A 16,203-nucleotide genomic window follows, 5' to 3' on the forward strand; every position below is an offset into this window, starting at 1 on the left:
TTGCCAAGAGAATCATGAAAACCTGGGCCAGGGTTTTGTGGCCATGCTTCTGCAAGCAGTGGTAATGAAGTTATTCCTGGAGTATTGCATCTAGTTAAGCCATCACCTTGCTAGAAAGTATCAGCAAACTGAAAGAGAAAACATCAGAGAGCTTCGGACTCACCCATGATGAAAGATTAGAACTCATCTGGCTTTTGAACCAAAAGACAATTGGTTGTTTGTGTGGAGGGTTTTTTGGTGGATGTTTTTGTTTGTTTGTTTGTTTTTGACATCAGCATAAGCACTAAGGTCAGCATGGACTTTAATACAGAAACATGTGAAAGATCTCATTCACTTTATAGCCATAGCTGAGTCAAGGGAAGTAGTTACACTACGTTTATCCCAAAATAGGGATACAACATGGCCAAAAAGGTGTATTTTGTAGCTAGATTTCAGTCAGGTCTGGGTCGCACACAAGCCAGTGCCTTAAACCGCTTCTTGGCACCAATGTTTCCCTGGCACACTTTCTTGTGCAGCACACCAAATGGGGGCAGCTGTCTTTCCCTGGTGCAACAAAAGTTGCATGGAAGTGTTGGGCTAACAGTATGACATCGGTGAAAAGAAATTGTGCTTCTGACTATTAAAACAGAAATTTCAGCAGTGTGACATACAGACTGGGAAGCAGATACTCACGACAGCTCCGCTGCTAACAGCTGGGCTACCTTTAAAATTAGATTGTGCAAAATTAGAGCATGTGCACTATGCAGGAGCCCAGTACAGGCAGGGAAACAACTGACCTGCCAGAGGCTGGAGGTCTGCAGAGAGCTCCACTGGTCCTATGCTTCTCTTCCATCTCTGATTTCTGCCCTGACGAAAGTTGGAGTGCGTTACTGTCCTGTCATGTGATTTGTTTTATAACCCAAAGGGGACAGCTGAGTTCCTTCTACAGCAACAATATTTTTTGTGATGCCAATGCCATGACCTTTATTCATGAAAAACAAAGTACAAATGGGGAAAGCAGGGTGGAGCTCCATCAGAAATGTGATGTAAACAGCTACAAAGATGTGGCTGTGCTCCTCCAAAGCCATTTCCCACCAGGTAAGAATCTGAGCAACAAGGATTGCAAACACAGCAGAGATCCTATCTGACATTTTGTTAAGCTAATTGCCTACACCTAAAAGCAAGGTCTAATAAAAATTGCCAAACTGAACTCTCGGTCTGATTAGACAACAACAACAACAATAGCTTCCAAAGGATTTAATGGAGACAAATTCCCATTCCAGGTACGTGCTGACATTTGAAAAATGCCAGCCTCTTTTCTAGCATTCAGGAAAGTAACAGGAACGATTCAGCAGGAGAATAGCTCCCGTTTTGTTGTGGAAACACATTCTCTGCAGTACCCTTGAAATTTCATCCTGAGGCAAGTTTGAAATAATTCATGCTTTTGCTCTTACAAAAATATCTTCATGTTTGGAGCAAACAGCTGTGGTGCTGGTGGAGAACGGCACAAATATGTCCAGGATTCAAACCTGCACCTTACTGGGAGAAATGGGAGCTTTGTCTCCCAGCCGGGAAGTGAAATTCAGCCAGCAAAATTTGCAAAGCTGCCAGAGCTGTGGATTGGTATGAATTCACCTTGCTGAGTTCCTGCTGAACTTAAGCCAGGTAGAGTGGGTGTGTGGCAGCGTCTGCTGCTCCGGTTGGAGATGGTGTCCGTCCCCTGCGCGCCGGCCTGCCAGCAGACGTCCCTCCAAAAACGCCATCCCCCCTGCATGGCTTGGCAGGACCTCCAGGGGAATTGGATGGGAAACCTCCCAGGGACCCACCACACCCTGTGCTGTGTGGCTCCGCTCTGTGATTTATGGGGCTCTGTCACCAGGCAATCCCAGGGCCTCGCTGCTCCGGATGACGCCCGGTCACGCTACAACCCACCCCGGGCCGCACAGCTCCCCTGCCAGCTCCCCGGCTGCACCGCCGCCGTGCGCCGAGGGAGTCCCCAATCCGCCTCGGCTGCTCCGCTGGGATGTGCTCCCCGAGGAAATGTGGGAGCCCGGGGGCAAGTTTCACACTTGCATCCATGAATTTAAGCAGCCCAACAGGCAAACGCATGGGGGTAAAAAGTAAGAAAATGTTAGGTCTTTGGCTGACACAGATAGTAAGGGAAAATTGCTCCATGCTACAGGCATCCTGTGACCGACTGGGCACAAAATATTAACTGTTTGTGGCCCATTTAGCAATCACCAAGTGATAAGATTGGGCTTCGGTACAAATTAGAGCTGACTAGCATTGGCCAAAGAGGTGCAAATCCGTGTTTCTAGCGCTTCTTGCTGAGCCCACTTCCCCCCCCTAACCCCCCCCCAATCCTCCCGTGTACAAGCACCAGGATGGCTGTGGCGTGGGGGGACAGGCAGCAGCCACGCTCTGCCACATTGCAGCGTGGGGCTGGTGTTGCCTGTTGGGCTGCAGCCAGCGCACGCTTTGCTTTCTGGTGTCACGGGACCAGTGAGTGGGCACCCGGCAGGGAAAACGCACCTGGCAGAGCGTGCGGTGCTCGTGAGCTGCCAGGCTGCGAGCATCTCGGTGGGATCTCCCGTGTGGGTGGATCCCAGTGAGGCAAACACCCCTGTTGTCACTTGTGTGCTGTGTTTGATGTAACAGCTGCGGAGCTAAGTGGGGCGAAGGGGCTGGGGTGCACCCCACAAACCTGAGCCCAAGGTAACGGAGTCCTGCATCACACCTGGAGACAGAGGGATGCCTCACAAGCTCATTTGGCGTATGGCTTCACGCGAACACAGCCCTGTGATTACGTGCTACTCTGTGTAGATGGGAATTTTAAAGGAACTGTTAGCACATTTTATGAACTGCATCTGAGGTGAAGATCAGACTCTTATTTTAAGGCACGGTAAGCAACTCACAACTTGCAGAAGGCACGGTGCTTCTAAAACCGGAAAGGAGCCCAATGCAAAGTGGAGGCTGCTCCCAAATCATGGTTTGCATCCCTCAGTCCTGTCAACTGTCCTCATTTCTGGCTGGGTTATACAGAGGAGAGACTTGGTAAGGATATGTGGGGCCTCCAAGGTGAAGGCTGGAACTACAAGGTGTGTATCCATGCATTGGCCAGGCAGGGTGTGAGGCTGATGCTGCATGGTTATTTGGGGAGGTTTTTTCTCCCTGGCATTTGTGTTTGCTTGCTCTGGAGACGTGTGGGTCCCAGGGGAGCTCTGCCCCTCTCCGCCAGCCCCTTCTCCCTAAGGCTCCATAGCAAAAGCTTGACAAAGGTCAGAGAACAAGTCCTGCTCTCTCCAGTTTCTCTTTCTCCTAACCGGGTCAGTCTTTCAGAAGGTGGGAAGGAAATGTCTCATAAATACCATTGTTAAGGCCACTTCTAGACAACGCGACACACCATTAGCACATAGGGACATGCAAGAAAACTCCCGAAAATTCTGCCTTTCCTAACAACAACGTGCTGTGAGTCACCCTGGCGTTGAGCCAGGGCAGGAGCAATCTGCCCAGGAAGCAGCCGGGGAAACTTTCCGAAGCCCATGTCTGCCCAGGTTGGGAGCTAGAGTCAGGTATCCTGAACGAGTAGCGCAGGCACGCCACGGTGAATATTGCTGAATTTATTTTAGGCAGTGAAGATTCTGGCTGAAAGATCACTTGAGAGCATGCCAAAGGCCCAGAAAAGGTAACTGCTTAGGAAGGCTCAAGGTCACCCAAGCCTGTGAGCCGCTGGCCCCTCCGCAGTGACACTGCTGCCCTCCACAGCAGCGTGCTGCCGCGGCGGTGAAAGCCGAGGCATCCTCCTTGGAGCACGCGAGCAATGCTTGAAGTGTTTGTGCGCAGGCTGGGCCAAAGGACGGCGGGCACGAGCGTGCCAGGAGCAGTCTGACACCATAAGTGGGTAGTACAGTGGATGCTGCTGCTTCGCTCTGCTGGTTAAAGGCAGAGCACCCTAAGCCGGCTCTGCCTCCCCTGCCCCAGCCACCAGATGCAAGCAATTTGTTTTGCATTTGGACTGGTAGTCTGGAAAACCAAAGTGCTGTGTTTTTAAGTTTATATTACATGTTTGCTTTCCAGTTCTGTTAATTAAAATCATGTAACTGAACAAGCAGTTGCTGGATAGCTCGCAGGGTTTATTTTAAATTTTCTCTCTATTTTTTTTCTGTTGATGCTCAAGCATTTGATGCTCTTTCTCTCCGCTTGCAGTGCATTAATTCACCTAGCTAGAAACTCTATCTGTCTGAACTGGTAAAAGTGTGCATTTGGGAATGGTTTTGTTTCTTACAGTATTTTCTGTTAGTGTTTGCCTACAGCAGCCAATGTAATTTGTTAGAATAAAGTAGGTACTTTAAAATCATTTTTTATACGCTCTTTCATAAGTGTTTCACCATCACTTTGAGAGGGAAGGGAGCAGAGGGACCCATAAGCAAATAAAAAGAAATACCAGCTTGTATGAAAATACTCCAGTGATCCCACTTCTTCCTCTTTGCTGAGTTTAATCCATCAGCTTGTCTGATCAGTCACGTAAGCAGAGGGCTCGGCTGCATCTGCGAGCTCACCACCAGGAATTTCAGGGCTACCCTCCACTGCAATGCCCGCTGTCACCTGGGATGTGGCCAGGCCAACCCTGCCCAGCACGGTGAGGGGCTCCAAGTGGGAATGGAAGTGGTTTTGCATGGTAGCCTCAGGCCCCGTTGACCTTTTACTACTTTCGGTGTGTCTGCCACAACTTCTTCCCGCCTGTCACCTCCAGCTTCTGTATCGCCTCCGCAGCGTCACCATCCCGGCTCTGCAGGAACAGTCCTGCACACGAGGCCAAGGAAATCTCTGTGCAGGCAGAATATTTAGCCAGAGCATGATGAGCATGTTGTTAGCAGGGAAAGAGGCACGTTCACAATGTGCTGGGGCATTCGAAGGGACGGGGAGCTGAGCACACAGCTGCCGCACCGCTGGGGAAGCGGGGAGGGAAGGCAGCCCAGCGCAGCCCTGCTGCACCAGGCAGGCACTGCAGGCCAAGCAGGAGGAGGAAGAGGGAGGCAGCAGAGCCCAAAATGTTGATCAGCTCAATCACCGCAGCCCTGTTCTGTTACAAGGCAAACAGCAGCATCTCCGAGCACACCTTGTGCTGCTGGTGTAGCGCTAATAGAGGACTTTCTCCACTGGGGGAATGCTGCTTAGAGTGCCCAGACTCAAGGCTTCGCTCTCAGGACTAAAAACTTGAAGTGTGGACATGTGCAAGGACGTGCCAACGTAAGCATGATTTACTTTGGTCTGCAGACAAAGCTCCAAGGAGCTCAGCAAAGCGCCTGCATGCTTCTGTCATGCAAGAGTGAGTATCACCTTAACTCAGCAGTGCCTTTCTATGCAAATCGCTGCCCGTTCTGCATTGTGTGAAATACTGACTTCAGAATTAGATCCAACAAGATGACATTTTTTTTGCAGCAAGTACATTCAGAGCCTTAGCCTTTTCAGGGCTTGTATCTTGGTTATTAATAGTATTGTTTGCCTTCTTTTGGAAAATTGAATTCATGTGATAAAGAGGAACTTTATATATCAAATTCTGATGCACAACTTCTGGTATGAGTGCTTTTGTAAAATACAGAAGTGGAAAATGTAGGTTCTGTGGTAGAAAAATTTCTTTTCTTTTCTTTTCTTTTCTTTTCTTTTCTTTTCTTTTCTTTTCTTTTCTTTTCTTTTCTTTTCTTTTCTTTTCTTTTCTTTTCTTTTCTTTTCTTTTCTTTTCTTTTCTTTTCTTTTCTTTTCTTTTCTTTTCTTTTCTTTTCCTTTCCTTTCCTTTCCTTTCCTTTCCTTTCCTTTCCTTTCCTTTCCTTTCCTTTCCTTTCCTTTCCTTTCCTTTCCTTTCCTTTCCTTTCCTTTCCTTTCCTTTCCTTTCCTTTCCTTTCCTTTCCTTTCCTTTCCTTTCCTTTCCTTTCCTTTCCTTTCCTTTCCTTTCCTTTCCTTTCCTTTCCTTTCCTTTCCTTTCCTTTCCTTTCCTTTCCTTTCCTTTCCTTTCTTTTCCTTTTCTTTTTCTTTTCTTTTCTTTTCTTTTCTTTTCTTTTCTTTTCTTTTCTTTTCTTTTCTTTTCTTTTCTTTTCTTTTCTTTTCTTTTCTTTTCTTTTCTTTTCTTTTCTTTTCTTTTCTTTTCTTTTCTTTTCTTTTCTTTTCTTTTCTTTTCTTTTCTTTTCTTTTCTTTTCTTTCGCTTCGCTTCTCTACTCTACTCTATTTACTTTTGTTTTGCACATTTTATATGATTAATCCAGCAGAGAACAATGCCAACATTAAAAAAATCCATTACCTGTTGATCTTGTCCCATCAAATTAAGTGGCAAATTTAGGTAGGCATTGCAAGATTTGATAAGAGCTGTTATGCAGCAGTTAGTTCAGAAAAAAAATGAATAAAAGATAAAAAGACATAAGTGGTACATCTACGAGTATACATATAGTACTAGATAAGTAGATTAAAAAAGAATAATTTTCTGGGAAGTCCAATGACTGGATTTGCTTATGCTGCATTAAATGAAAAGATGAGCAAAAATTTGGATGTTGCACTGCACAAGTGCTACAGTGTTTTTCTCAGGGAACAGTCATCTACTGGAAAAGAATGGACAAACAGGACAAACAAATCTTTTGTGTCCTTAGTTGTGATCCTGTTTAAAAGTTACAAGACCTCAATTTTTAGCATATGGAATGCAGTTGTGAAAGAAAATGGGTTTCCTGAATTTTCAGTGATTGACTAAAATCCACACACGTACTGGTTATTTTAATTTAAGGAAAAAGGATTTTGTTTCTTTATCCTGTTACATAACACTGGATCTATTCTCCCTTGAATACACAAGTATGTTTATCATTAATCTTAAAGGGAAACAGTCATCCTTCAAAATCCTTTCTGAATTTTTATCTATTTTTTTAAAGTTAGATCCCAAATGACTGGTTATGAATTAAAGATGAAAGCACATTGTTTATTTGTTTTAATTAGATTACTTTAACCTCATTTTATGCATAGCTCTTTCACTGTCTTTCCCCAATGACAACAGCAAAGAAAAAAAACATTTTTTGGCATGACTTAAAAAATACAAAACATACGGTTCATGCAGCATCCAGCAGGAGACAGAGTATCTGTTATTGCTTCTTAGCTCATTTTTATGAAACTGGCTGGCTTTTGGTTCGGAGACATTCTTTAATAATACCTATAGTTTTCATTCTATACTACATTCCTTTAAGGGATTTGAAATTGCTCAGGAGCTCTTGAAAATCCTAGCGTAAACCTTTGGTTACATGAGAGCTTTTTATTTCCAGGTAGCTGACTGTCAGTTAACCTGAGACACTCAACTTCTTCCACAAACCCGTGTGAGTGCTTCAGTCCCAGGCTGTTTGGTTCCTCTGGGTCTGCCCCTCACTTCAGGAATCAGCTCCTGTAAAGGAACAGGCATTTCTAAACTTGCCTGGAGCTCAGAAAGGGCCTACTCTAGCCTCTGAGACGTGCAAAATGCCTCAAATTAATATGTAATTAGCTTGATGTAGGGAAACGATCAGCGGAAGCAATCCCATAATGGCTAGGCAGTTTGTAACATAAACAAAATAGGCCACCAGCAGTAGTATTAAAATCACATTTTTAATAGAATTTAAAGCCAACGGGGCTACTTTTCAAGAATTCCTGTGGTTTTTAGCTGTCTTTGGGTTTGACTGATAAACTGGGTGGATTGGCTCCATCACCGGCAGGTTCACGTGATGGGAAATATACCAAAATCACAGGTCATGTTTTGATTTCTGTTTGGTATTTTATTTGTATATGATTTAAATGGATAAACTAACAAAAAATTAACTGTCCAGGCCATAATTTCATCTAAAATAAACACAGACTAAAACTACAGCAATTTAGTGGATTGCACGGATTAGTGAAATATCCTGGTACGTAATAGCAATAGCAACAGTTCTGTTCCCTGATTTAGTAATGCTTAAAATCTGCAATCCAGAGTCACTGCATGATGTTTAAATCCCTCACAAAATCTGCCTCCTTTTTTCAGGCTCACAGTCCTTTCCCATACAGGGGAACCGCAAAGGTTGCCCCCGTATAGCTTTATATACTAAATCTGTGTTTGGAGACTCGTTAATGCAGTCAGCTTATTCAGAGCATCTTTTTGCTATTCTTGCCTTTGCCCTTCTTTACAAATACTGCTCTGCACTTGCTCCTTAGATTTCTGCTGGACTTTTTGCCTAGAATAAATTTTGCTTTTTTATTTTAATACTTATATGCAAAATCTTCCCAATCCCTGCAAAACCACCTCCTTGTTGTTGCCTTGCCTTGGTCCTGAGTTGCGTTCCCTTTAGCAGCCACAGGTTGAGAAGAAACAAGTTTTTGTCCTGAAAAAGCAAGAAATATTAAAGCCACTTTGATTTTAAAATGAAGGAGAGCTTGCGGATGAGCATATTTTTGATCCTGGTGTGATATCCCTCCCTCCAGCCGCCTCACCTGACAGAAATCTGCTCCACCTCTGCCACAGACTTGTGTTAATACGCATCCATCTGCGAAATTAGGCACTCACATCACTGCCCCTTGAGACCTCCTTTGTAGGGTGCAGATACAGCAAATCTCTTCTGACTTCCGTGCCTTCTCGGTAGATTTCCACACATTATAGCCAAGCTGGGGATTTGGCCCAGTGTCTTTTTTAAAACCTGTGACCCAGACATGGAGATTAAAGACGAGTTATGTTATTGGATTAAACAGATACAAGAAGCGCTCACGGTATCAGCACCCAACACCTTAAAACTCCAGAAAGCAGATCAGCATGTGAATGGGGAATGTAGGCTCCAGAAAGAGGCAGAACACAAAGGAAGACTAACCTGTGCCTTGGCCAGGTGTGCAAAAACCTGCAGCTCTGGCTGATGTGCAAAGCAGTCACGGGAACATTATATTGTGGCTTTCTACAGTATCTTAATACCGGATACATTTTGGATCTGGTATACGAGTCATATGAACTACACTTACCTGTAACCACAGTGATTTTGGCCTACCTTACTTAAGTTTGGGTTAATACTCTCATGGTGGGTTTTTAAGGGGTTAGGCTTGATTCCACTATTAATGGCACCACCACACATCGAAATCAACGGAACTGCAGAACTAAAATTAGTAACAGATTAAAGCCAGACCTACAGTAAAAGGATGGCAATTTAAGGCACCACTTATATTCTTAACATTATACACATGCTTATGCTTTGTAATTTGGGCTCTAACTTGTGATTTTGGTTATATAAGAGCTGGAGGAGCCAGAGGCATTTGAGCTGCTGTATGCTGCTGCAGCTGAAGGCAGTGTTCCCCCAAATATTCATCAGGCTCATTCTTAGAAGTCTTGCTGTCTCACAATGAAACAGCAGGCAGCGATGCACATACTTATGGCACAAAAGGACTAATTATTATTATTATTCCACTTAGTTCCAGGTACTGTTTACATGCTTCTGACTTCAAAACAGCTTTGGCTGTGGTTTTCTTCCCCCAAACATTTTTTTTTCAAACGCAGAGAGCAACCATGTGCTGTGTGTGGCTGACTTCTTTTACAGAGCCTGGAACAACAGAACAAGAGAGAGCCAGAGAAAGAAAATACAGGCTTTGATTCCTCTAGAGAACTTGAGCAAAATGTTCCACTGCTGTCAGTGGTACAGCTGTGCTGGCAGGATCCTCAGCACGATGTGGTTCCAGCCACTACTTTCATTTCACTGATGTGACTGCCAGTTCCTGGTCGGCATCGAGGCATCCTCACCACAACTCAACAAGTGCCTGTGCCGGTGAGAAATGTGTTGCCTTGTTCCCTGGTACAGCCATAGCTGCCTTGTGTTTGTGGTCCCTCGTGTAGCCTCACAAAATGCTAGCTGCCTTCAGCAAAGGATGCCTAGGAATCCAAAGCTGCAGTACACCAGAAACCTGAATCAGAAGGCGTAGGTGGCAGCATGCACTACATCGTGTAATTAGTTTAAACCAGTCTGTTTAGAGGACATAGCTCTTCGATTAGCTGCATGTATCAAATACCTGTATCTATTTTTTCAGATTAGGGACCTTTTGCAAATCAGCTTGGATACTGCACTGGAGTCAGGCAACATGAGCGGCGTGCCTGTGGCACATGGTACCTGGCGTCCTGCACTGCCAGCAATGAGCGCTCAGAGGGGGTGCAGCTCTCTGTGCTTTTGCATGAGCCAGCCAAGGAAATAAGCCTTTTCTAGAGACCTCCCTGGAGGCTGCCCTGATGGAATTTGGCCCCTCGGCAGCCTGTGCGTAGGTGGTGGGTTTCACAGCCATGTCGCTCCATGACTGCCAGCCTAGTGTGTGGTGTGGGCAGGTAGGGTCTGGTGGCGGGGAAAGCCTTGGGGAGCAGGGCTTCGGGGAGTACGTGCTCCTCTGTGATCAATCCCTGCTGGTCCCAGTGTGCGCGGTGAGCACCCAGGGACTTCTGCAAAATGCTGACGGCCTCGGATCTCCTTCTTCCAGCTGCTCTGCCCCTGCAACAAAAGGGTATTTCACAGTACAGCGTATCTCACCGAGTCTTCTGCGGGGGCTGGAGGAAAATGCCTAGCGAACCTACACGCTGCTGAATCCCTGAATTAACAGAACTACGGGAGATGAGGGTAGGGGACACACACCCCGATCGTGTCCCCGTTCGCCGGCAGGAGCAAGGCACCGGCTTTCGGTGCAGCGAAAGCCGAGGCAGGACAAACCGCTGCCCTGCTCGCCCCCGGGCTCACTCCGTCGTGCTGCTGGGAGCCGGGCTGCCGGGGGCTGCGTTTTTGGGAGGCGTCGGCAGCCGAGAGCCGGGAGCCAGGCACCTGCCGGGCCACGCCGCTTGCTGCCGCCTCCAACCCGACCGAGAACCCCAAAACCTGGCGCAGCGACGCCGGGACCGGTGTCCGAGCCCCCCCGCGCTTTATCCCGGGGTACGTGGTGGCCAAACCGGCAGCCGGGGAGCCGGGCGAAGGGCCGGCCAGCCCCGGTGACACCTCGGGCGGATGCTTTGTCTGCGAGAAGGGCGCTCTTTGTGCGGCAGCGAGCAGCCGAGCCGGGGGAAGCGGGGCGCGGGGCTGCGGGCGGCGCCCCCGGCCCGGGGCCGGCTCCGGGCGGCCCGGGGAGAAGCGGGGGGGCTCCGAGCCGACCCCCCCCGCTCGCCGCCCCGCTCCCCCGGCCACCAAACCCCTCCCCGCGGCCGCCTGCCAGCCCGGGCTCCGCCGCCCGCTCTGCTGCATGGCCCCTCCTTCCCCCACACCCCTTCCTTTAGGCTCCCCCCCTCCCCAGCAAAGAAGAGGCCGTGCCGGTGTTTTTCCACTCAGCAGGATGGGTGATGCTCAAAGCTCCCTCATTAGACAACAGACACGAGAGGTCAGGAAGAAAGCGCTTATAAATCACCGGCGCCCCCCGCCCGGCGCTGCTAGTCGCGCCGCACCGTTCCGCCGCACGGCCGCAGGGGCGCAGCGGCGCGCAGGCTCCGCGCCCAGCGGACCGCAGGTACCGGCGCCTCCCGGGCGGGAGGGAGGGCGGTGGGGCCGGAGCCGAGCCGAGGGAACAAAGGGGAGCCGAGCCGTGCCGAGCCGTGCCGAGCCGAGCCGGGCAGCGCCCAGCCTTTGTCCGCGCCTCCCCTGCCTCCCCGGGCGCGCGTTCCCTTCCCCCTCCATTTATTATTTGCTCCTTCCAGCTGTCTCCTCACCCGGCTTTTTTTTTTTTTTTCCTCTCTCTTTTTTTTTTTTTTTTCCTCTCCCCCCCCACCTTACGTTAACTTTTTTTCCGAGATAACAGTTCGCAGCCTGCAATTAACCACTTGCTGGCGGCCCTCCAGCACATCCGCGGAGCACGCTCCTCTCCTCTGCTCTCCTCCCCGCTCCCCGGCTATTTTTTGCCCGTTTGCTCTCGCCTTCCCTCCCTCTCCCGCCGTATTTTTTCTGGCTGCCTTGCGCTAACCTCAAGTGAAGAGGTTGGTACGGGCAGAGCTCCATCTGATGCTCATGGGCCTACCTGGTGGGTAATACAGCCACTGCGCTTCCTTTGCTTATTTATATTTTTTTTCGTTGATCCTTGGCAAAGCTAAAATCAAAGTTGTGATGGGCTTTGGGGAAGGGACTGCCCGGGGCAGGTTGGGGAGCTCAGTGCGGTGCGGAGGGGTGAGAGTGCTGGGGGGACCGGGGTCAACATCTCACCCGCTGGCTTTAAGGTCGTGAATGCCCATCTCCATCTGAGCTTGTACCAGGCAGCGTGTGGGAGGACGTGTGAGGTTTCCATATAAGAACATGGGAGAATTTATTTCACACAGGCGAAGAAATGTGCAGAGTGTGTGTTATTTGTGAAACAGAAGGCGAGCTGTGTTTTCCTTAGGCAGCCCCGAGAGTGGCAAAACTTTGTATTTATAAATTGAAGAAGCTGATTTCTGCCGTTTAATAAGAGCTACGTTTAAAGGAAATCACTGATGAAAAAGTAGTGGGAGAAGATCCAGGGAAACACGAAGAAACACAACCCCACACGTATTCCAGCACGGTTTGTGCCAAGGTGTAAAGATGGAGTTTTTGCTTAGTTCCCATTTTTTTAACCGTATTGGGAAAGGCATTAAGAAAATGTTCCGAGAGGAGCTAGTTACGTTGATAGTGCTATTTTGGTAACTGCAATATTTTTTTGCTTGCATGTCAAAATGTTTCGAGTTTTGGACGTGCAAAAAAGCAAGGCAGCCCCATCCGTGAGATATGTCAGTGTAATTCGGTGCTTGGATGACAGTTGCTACCGGTTTAGATTTTATGGGTTCGGGAGTAAAACGGTCCATTAAAACCTGCTGCTGTGGAATTTGGAGAGGAGAGGCTTTGGCGAAAAAACTGGATGTTTACTTCGAGGTTTGGATTTGGGCGAGCTGACTGCTTTTTGGCATTGTCTACCCTTGCATGAGTATTACGGAGAGATCGCCCTGAAGGCTGTCCCAGAAGTACGCTGCTGGGATTGCCCAGAGGATGGTTTTTTAAAGAAAAATACGTAAGCAGCTGAGTAGCCAGCACCAGGACGGTGTCACTCACCCAGAGCAAGAAGGAATAAAATCGAGGCTGAAGCACGAGCGTGGCAGGAGGTTGTCTGTCTTGCCCTGGTTAGACCAACACTGGAAACTTTTATTTTCGGCACTTTCAGAGATAGCATCTTTGTATTTCCTCTTCAACTGTCTCTTCCTTTTCTCTGCTTTGCATTTGTTTTTTTTTTTGTTTTTTTTTTTTTTTTTTTGTTTTTGTTTTTTTTTTTTTTATTTTTCTCTTCATTTGCGTGCATCTCACCTTCTCTTTTCCTTCCCCTTCTCACCTCTCCCATGGTTTGCGATGCTTTGAGGCAGCACCCGCTGGAGGGCGACAGACACCTTTCCTCCCGGTGGGGTCCCCGTGTTGCCCCGCGTGTGGGCAGGGACCCAAGCCCACAGCCCGAGAGACGAAAGGCCGCTTCTCGCTGTCATTTATTAACCTGCATTTTTTTATTGTGCGGTCCCAGGGTTATTTTCTATCACACCTCGCAAAAAGCAGGAGATTGCAGATGGCACTGTGATATTTGGAGGTACTGGGAAGGTGGTTGCGTGCTTGGCGGTGGTAGATCCATATCCTGGGTCTTTTTGTTTGTTTGGGGAGTTTGGGCTAGAGTCCGGCATAAATTTGGAATAATTCAAATGCTACTGATTTTCACTTCATTTTACTTTTCTGTAACTAAGAGCAAAATGTTGCTGGTAGTCACTAATTCATAGCTTTTTTTTTGGGGGGGGGGGAGGGGTTGCCTTGATGTTTCTTACATGGCAGAGGTGAAATGTTTGGGCTGTGGCAGGAGGCTTTGGTGCATTTGAAGTCCTGTGTGAAAAGAGGTGCAACAATGCTGGGGAAGATAGGAAGGCACTTTCGGTTGGTGTGCTCTTTCTGCACAGTGCTTCTGAAAGCCCCTGTGCCCGAGCATAGCTCTATTTGTAAAACCTCGGGGATGAACTTGTCTTTCAGCTTATTGTTGCAAATATTTCAGTGAGTTTTCCCTTAAATCAATACTCTGCATAGCCAAGACTGAGTAACATCTTAGTGGCTTCCAGCCAAGTCCTGTTGGCTGGCTGTTTCCAAAGAGACTCTCAGGCACAAGCCTTTCAGTAGGTCTCCAGGGCAGTGATGCTCCCAGGATTTTCCTCAATGCACCTCAAGACTCACCAGCAAACCCCTGTTATTTTAATTTTATCCCTTCTAGCTTTTCCAGTGCCCCAGGGTTTGGATACAAACTGCCAGTTCCACCAGTAAGGGGAGTCTCTTTACACTGGTGCCTTACCCAGGCATTTAATCACGCTGGCAAATGACTGAAAAGATTACGCTGATTTGTTTCTTTTAAATTTAACCGTATTACAATGCATAAAAATGGATGGGAAGCCATGGTAGTTAAAGCCTTTTGCAAGTGATGCTTGTTTGATTGGTCATACTAATAAACTGTAGATCGTTTAAGAAGTGCAGCTTTGAATAGATTAACTACTAGGATTAGTGCCTTTGACTTCTCATCACTAACTTCACTTATATGAAGGGGGGACTGCTTGCAAGACTGGGTCCCTGGCATTTGGGAGAAAAGTGTGAGGATGAAAATTCAGTAATTTAACAATTGTTGAATTTCTCCCATAAATACATACTTACTCGAATCCTCAGCTGTTGTAGTGCCATGGATTTAATTGATTTGTGCTAGCAGAGTATCATCCCAAGGCATGTAAACTCTAGGCAATACTCTTTAAATTACTTACAGAGTAGCTAATATTGATATAAGATAATGTAGTAGAAATTAAATGAGGCTGCTGCTGTGCATTGTCCTTCCCCTTGTCTGCCACAGCCAGCCATTAGAAGGGCTGCTACCACGCTGCCAGTCTGTGATTCTGAAACTGCAGTGGAGTCCTACAGCATCTGCTGCATTTCTTTCAGTTGCTTTTATCTGGTGTGTCTACATTCACACAAACAAAAAACAGATTGGTACCAGCCCTAAACCCTGCCCCAAGAGCATCCACAAATCCCTCCAGCTCAGCTGGTGGAAGGGGAGCGTGAATCAAGTCCATGTTCTTGCCAGCCAGCTGCGGGTGGGCAGCAGCAGGCGGATGGCATGAAGCTGCATGAGGGTGGCTGGTAAAACCCATGTGCTGCTGGGCAGGCTCGTTCATTTTAGCAGTTACTGGATTTCCTGTTGTGGTTCTTTGTTGCCTAGAATGGTCACAGCCTCAAAGAACGCCTTCACTGCCATGGCTGCAGGACTTGGGTTTGAATGCAGCTGGTGCTAGAGGGCTGGGGTGGAAAAACGATTACGCAGTGCCAAAGTGCAGCAGGAACACTCTGCTTTAGGGTGTTGGGGTAGGTAGGCTGCCCACAGGTAGGAGAGCAACCCATGCGTAGAGCTACAGGGCTGTCAGCAAGCTGCAATGTAGTTAAAAGTTCTTCCTTTTTTCTTCAGGTCACGTGGCATTTGCGTTTTATTTCACTGCTGCAGTTTCCTTACTCTTGAAACAGATATAGGCATTTTTTTTTCTGTTTTCACTGAATGAGATAAGAAATAATCTGGTTTGCCATTGGTACTACCTTCAGTGTCTTGATGTTCTTCAAAACTATAAGCTCACAGATGAAATTCAGAAAACACTATGCATGATAATGTTTAAAACATGCCTGACTTATTTTCCTGGACCCATTTTTTTTTTCTTTAAAATATTTTTTTGCCTTTTCTTTGTCTTTTTTTTCCAAACAGGAAGAGAATATCCACTCAGGAGAGACTCTTCTTCATGTAAGTGTTATTTATGCTTGTTTATGAAATTACAAAAGGGTTATAAAGATGATTAAAACATTCCAATACTGAACATTTGCCATCTGTTCGTAGAAACCAAGTATAGAGCATGTAAAAATAGGCTGTAGTTATACAGTAATAATGCTCAGCAACTGTTATCTTAAATCTATCTGCGCAGTTCTTCTGCACATAACACTGCAGAATTTAGAAATCATTGCAAAGCACTTTGCAGACATTTAAGCAGCGTGCCTGTAAAGTTGGTCTGTAAATCCTGGAGGGACAGTATTAAAGTGGTTTGCCCACAGCAGAGGGGACCCACGGGTGAGGGCTCATTTTAGCATCCCAGAGTCCCTGCTCCCCAAACCCCATGACAAGAACCAGCTTCTCCACCTTGGATTGTACAAAATCCAAGTTCTGTCTGTAGAGCCATTTGTTCGTGTGCACGTGTGCTAGAGTGT

At 47.1% G+C, this 16,203-nt stretch overlaps 1 protein-coding gene across 9 annotated transcripts in view; it reads left to right on the forward strand.

Moving 5' to 3' along the window:
- The first annotated feature begins 11,266 nt into the window (after positions 1-11,266).
- The window catches only part of SLC6A6 (solute carrier family 6 member 6), a 58,003-nt gene continuing 53,066 nt past the window's right edge, over positions 11,267-16,203 (forward strand). For 2 of the 9 annotated variants that reach the window (XM_083796171.1, XM_083796174.1), the window contains exons 1-2: positions 11,720-11,971; positions 15,710-15,745. In XM_083796171.1, the coding sequence (XP_083652297.1) occupies positions 11,953-11,971; positions 15,710-15,745 (55 nt within the window). In that variant the 5' untranslated portion in view covers positions 11,720-11,952. Of the gene's footprint in view, positions 11,465-11,673; positions 11,972-13,276; positions 13,529-15,709; positions 15,746-16,203 lie in introns of those variants that run through there. The other 7 variants (XM_083796177.1, XM_083796180.1, XM_083796178.1 and 4 more) reach the window with 6 other exon arrangements.

Source organism: Anser anser (genome assembly GCF_964211835.1).
Source record: "Anser anser genome assembly, chromosome: 12".
Classification (NCBI taxonomy): domain Eukaryota; kingdom Metazoa; phylum Chordata; class Aves; order Anseriformes; family Anatidae; genus Anser; species Anser anser.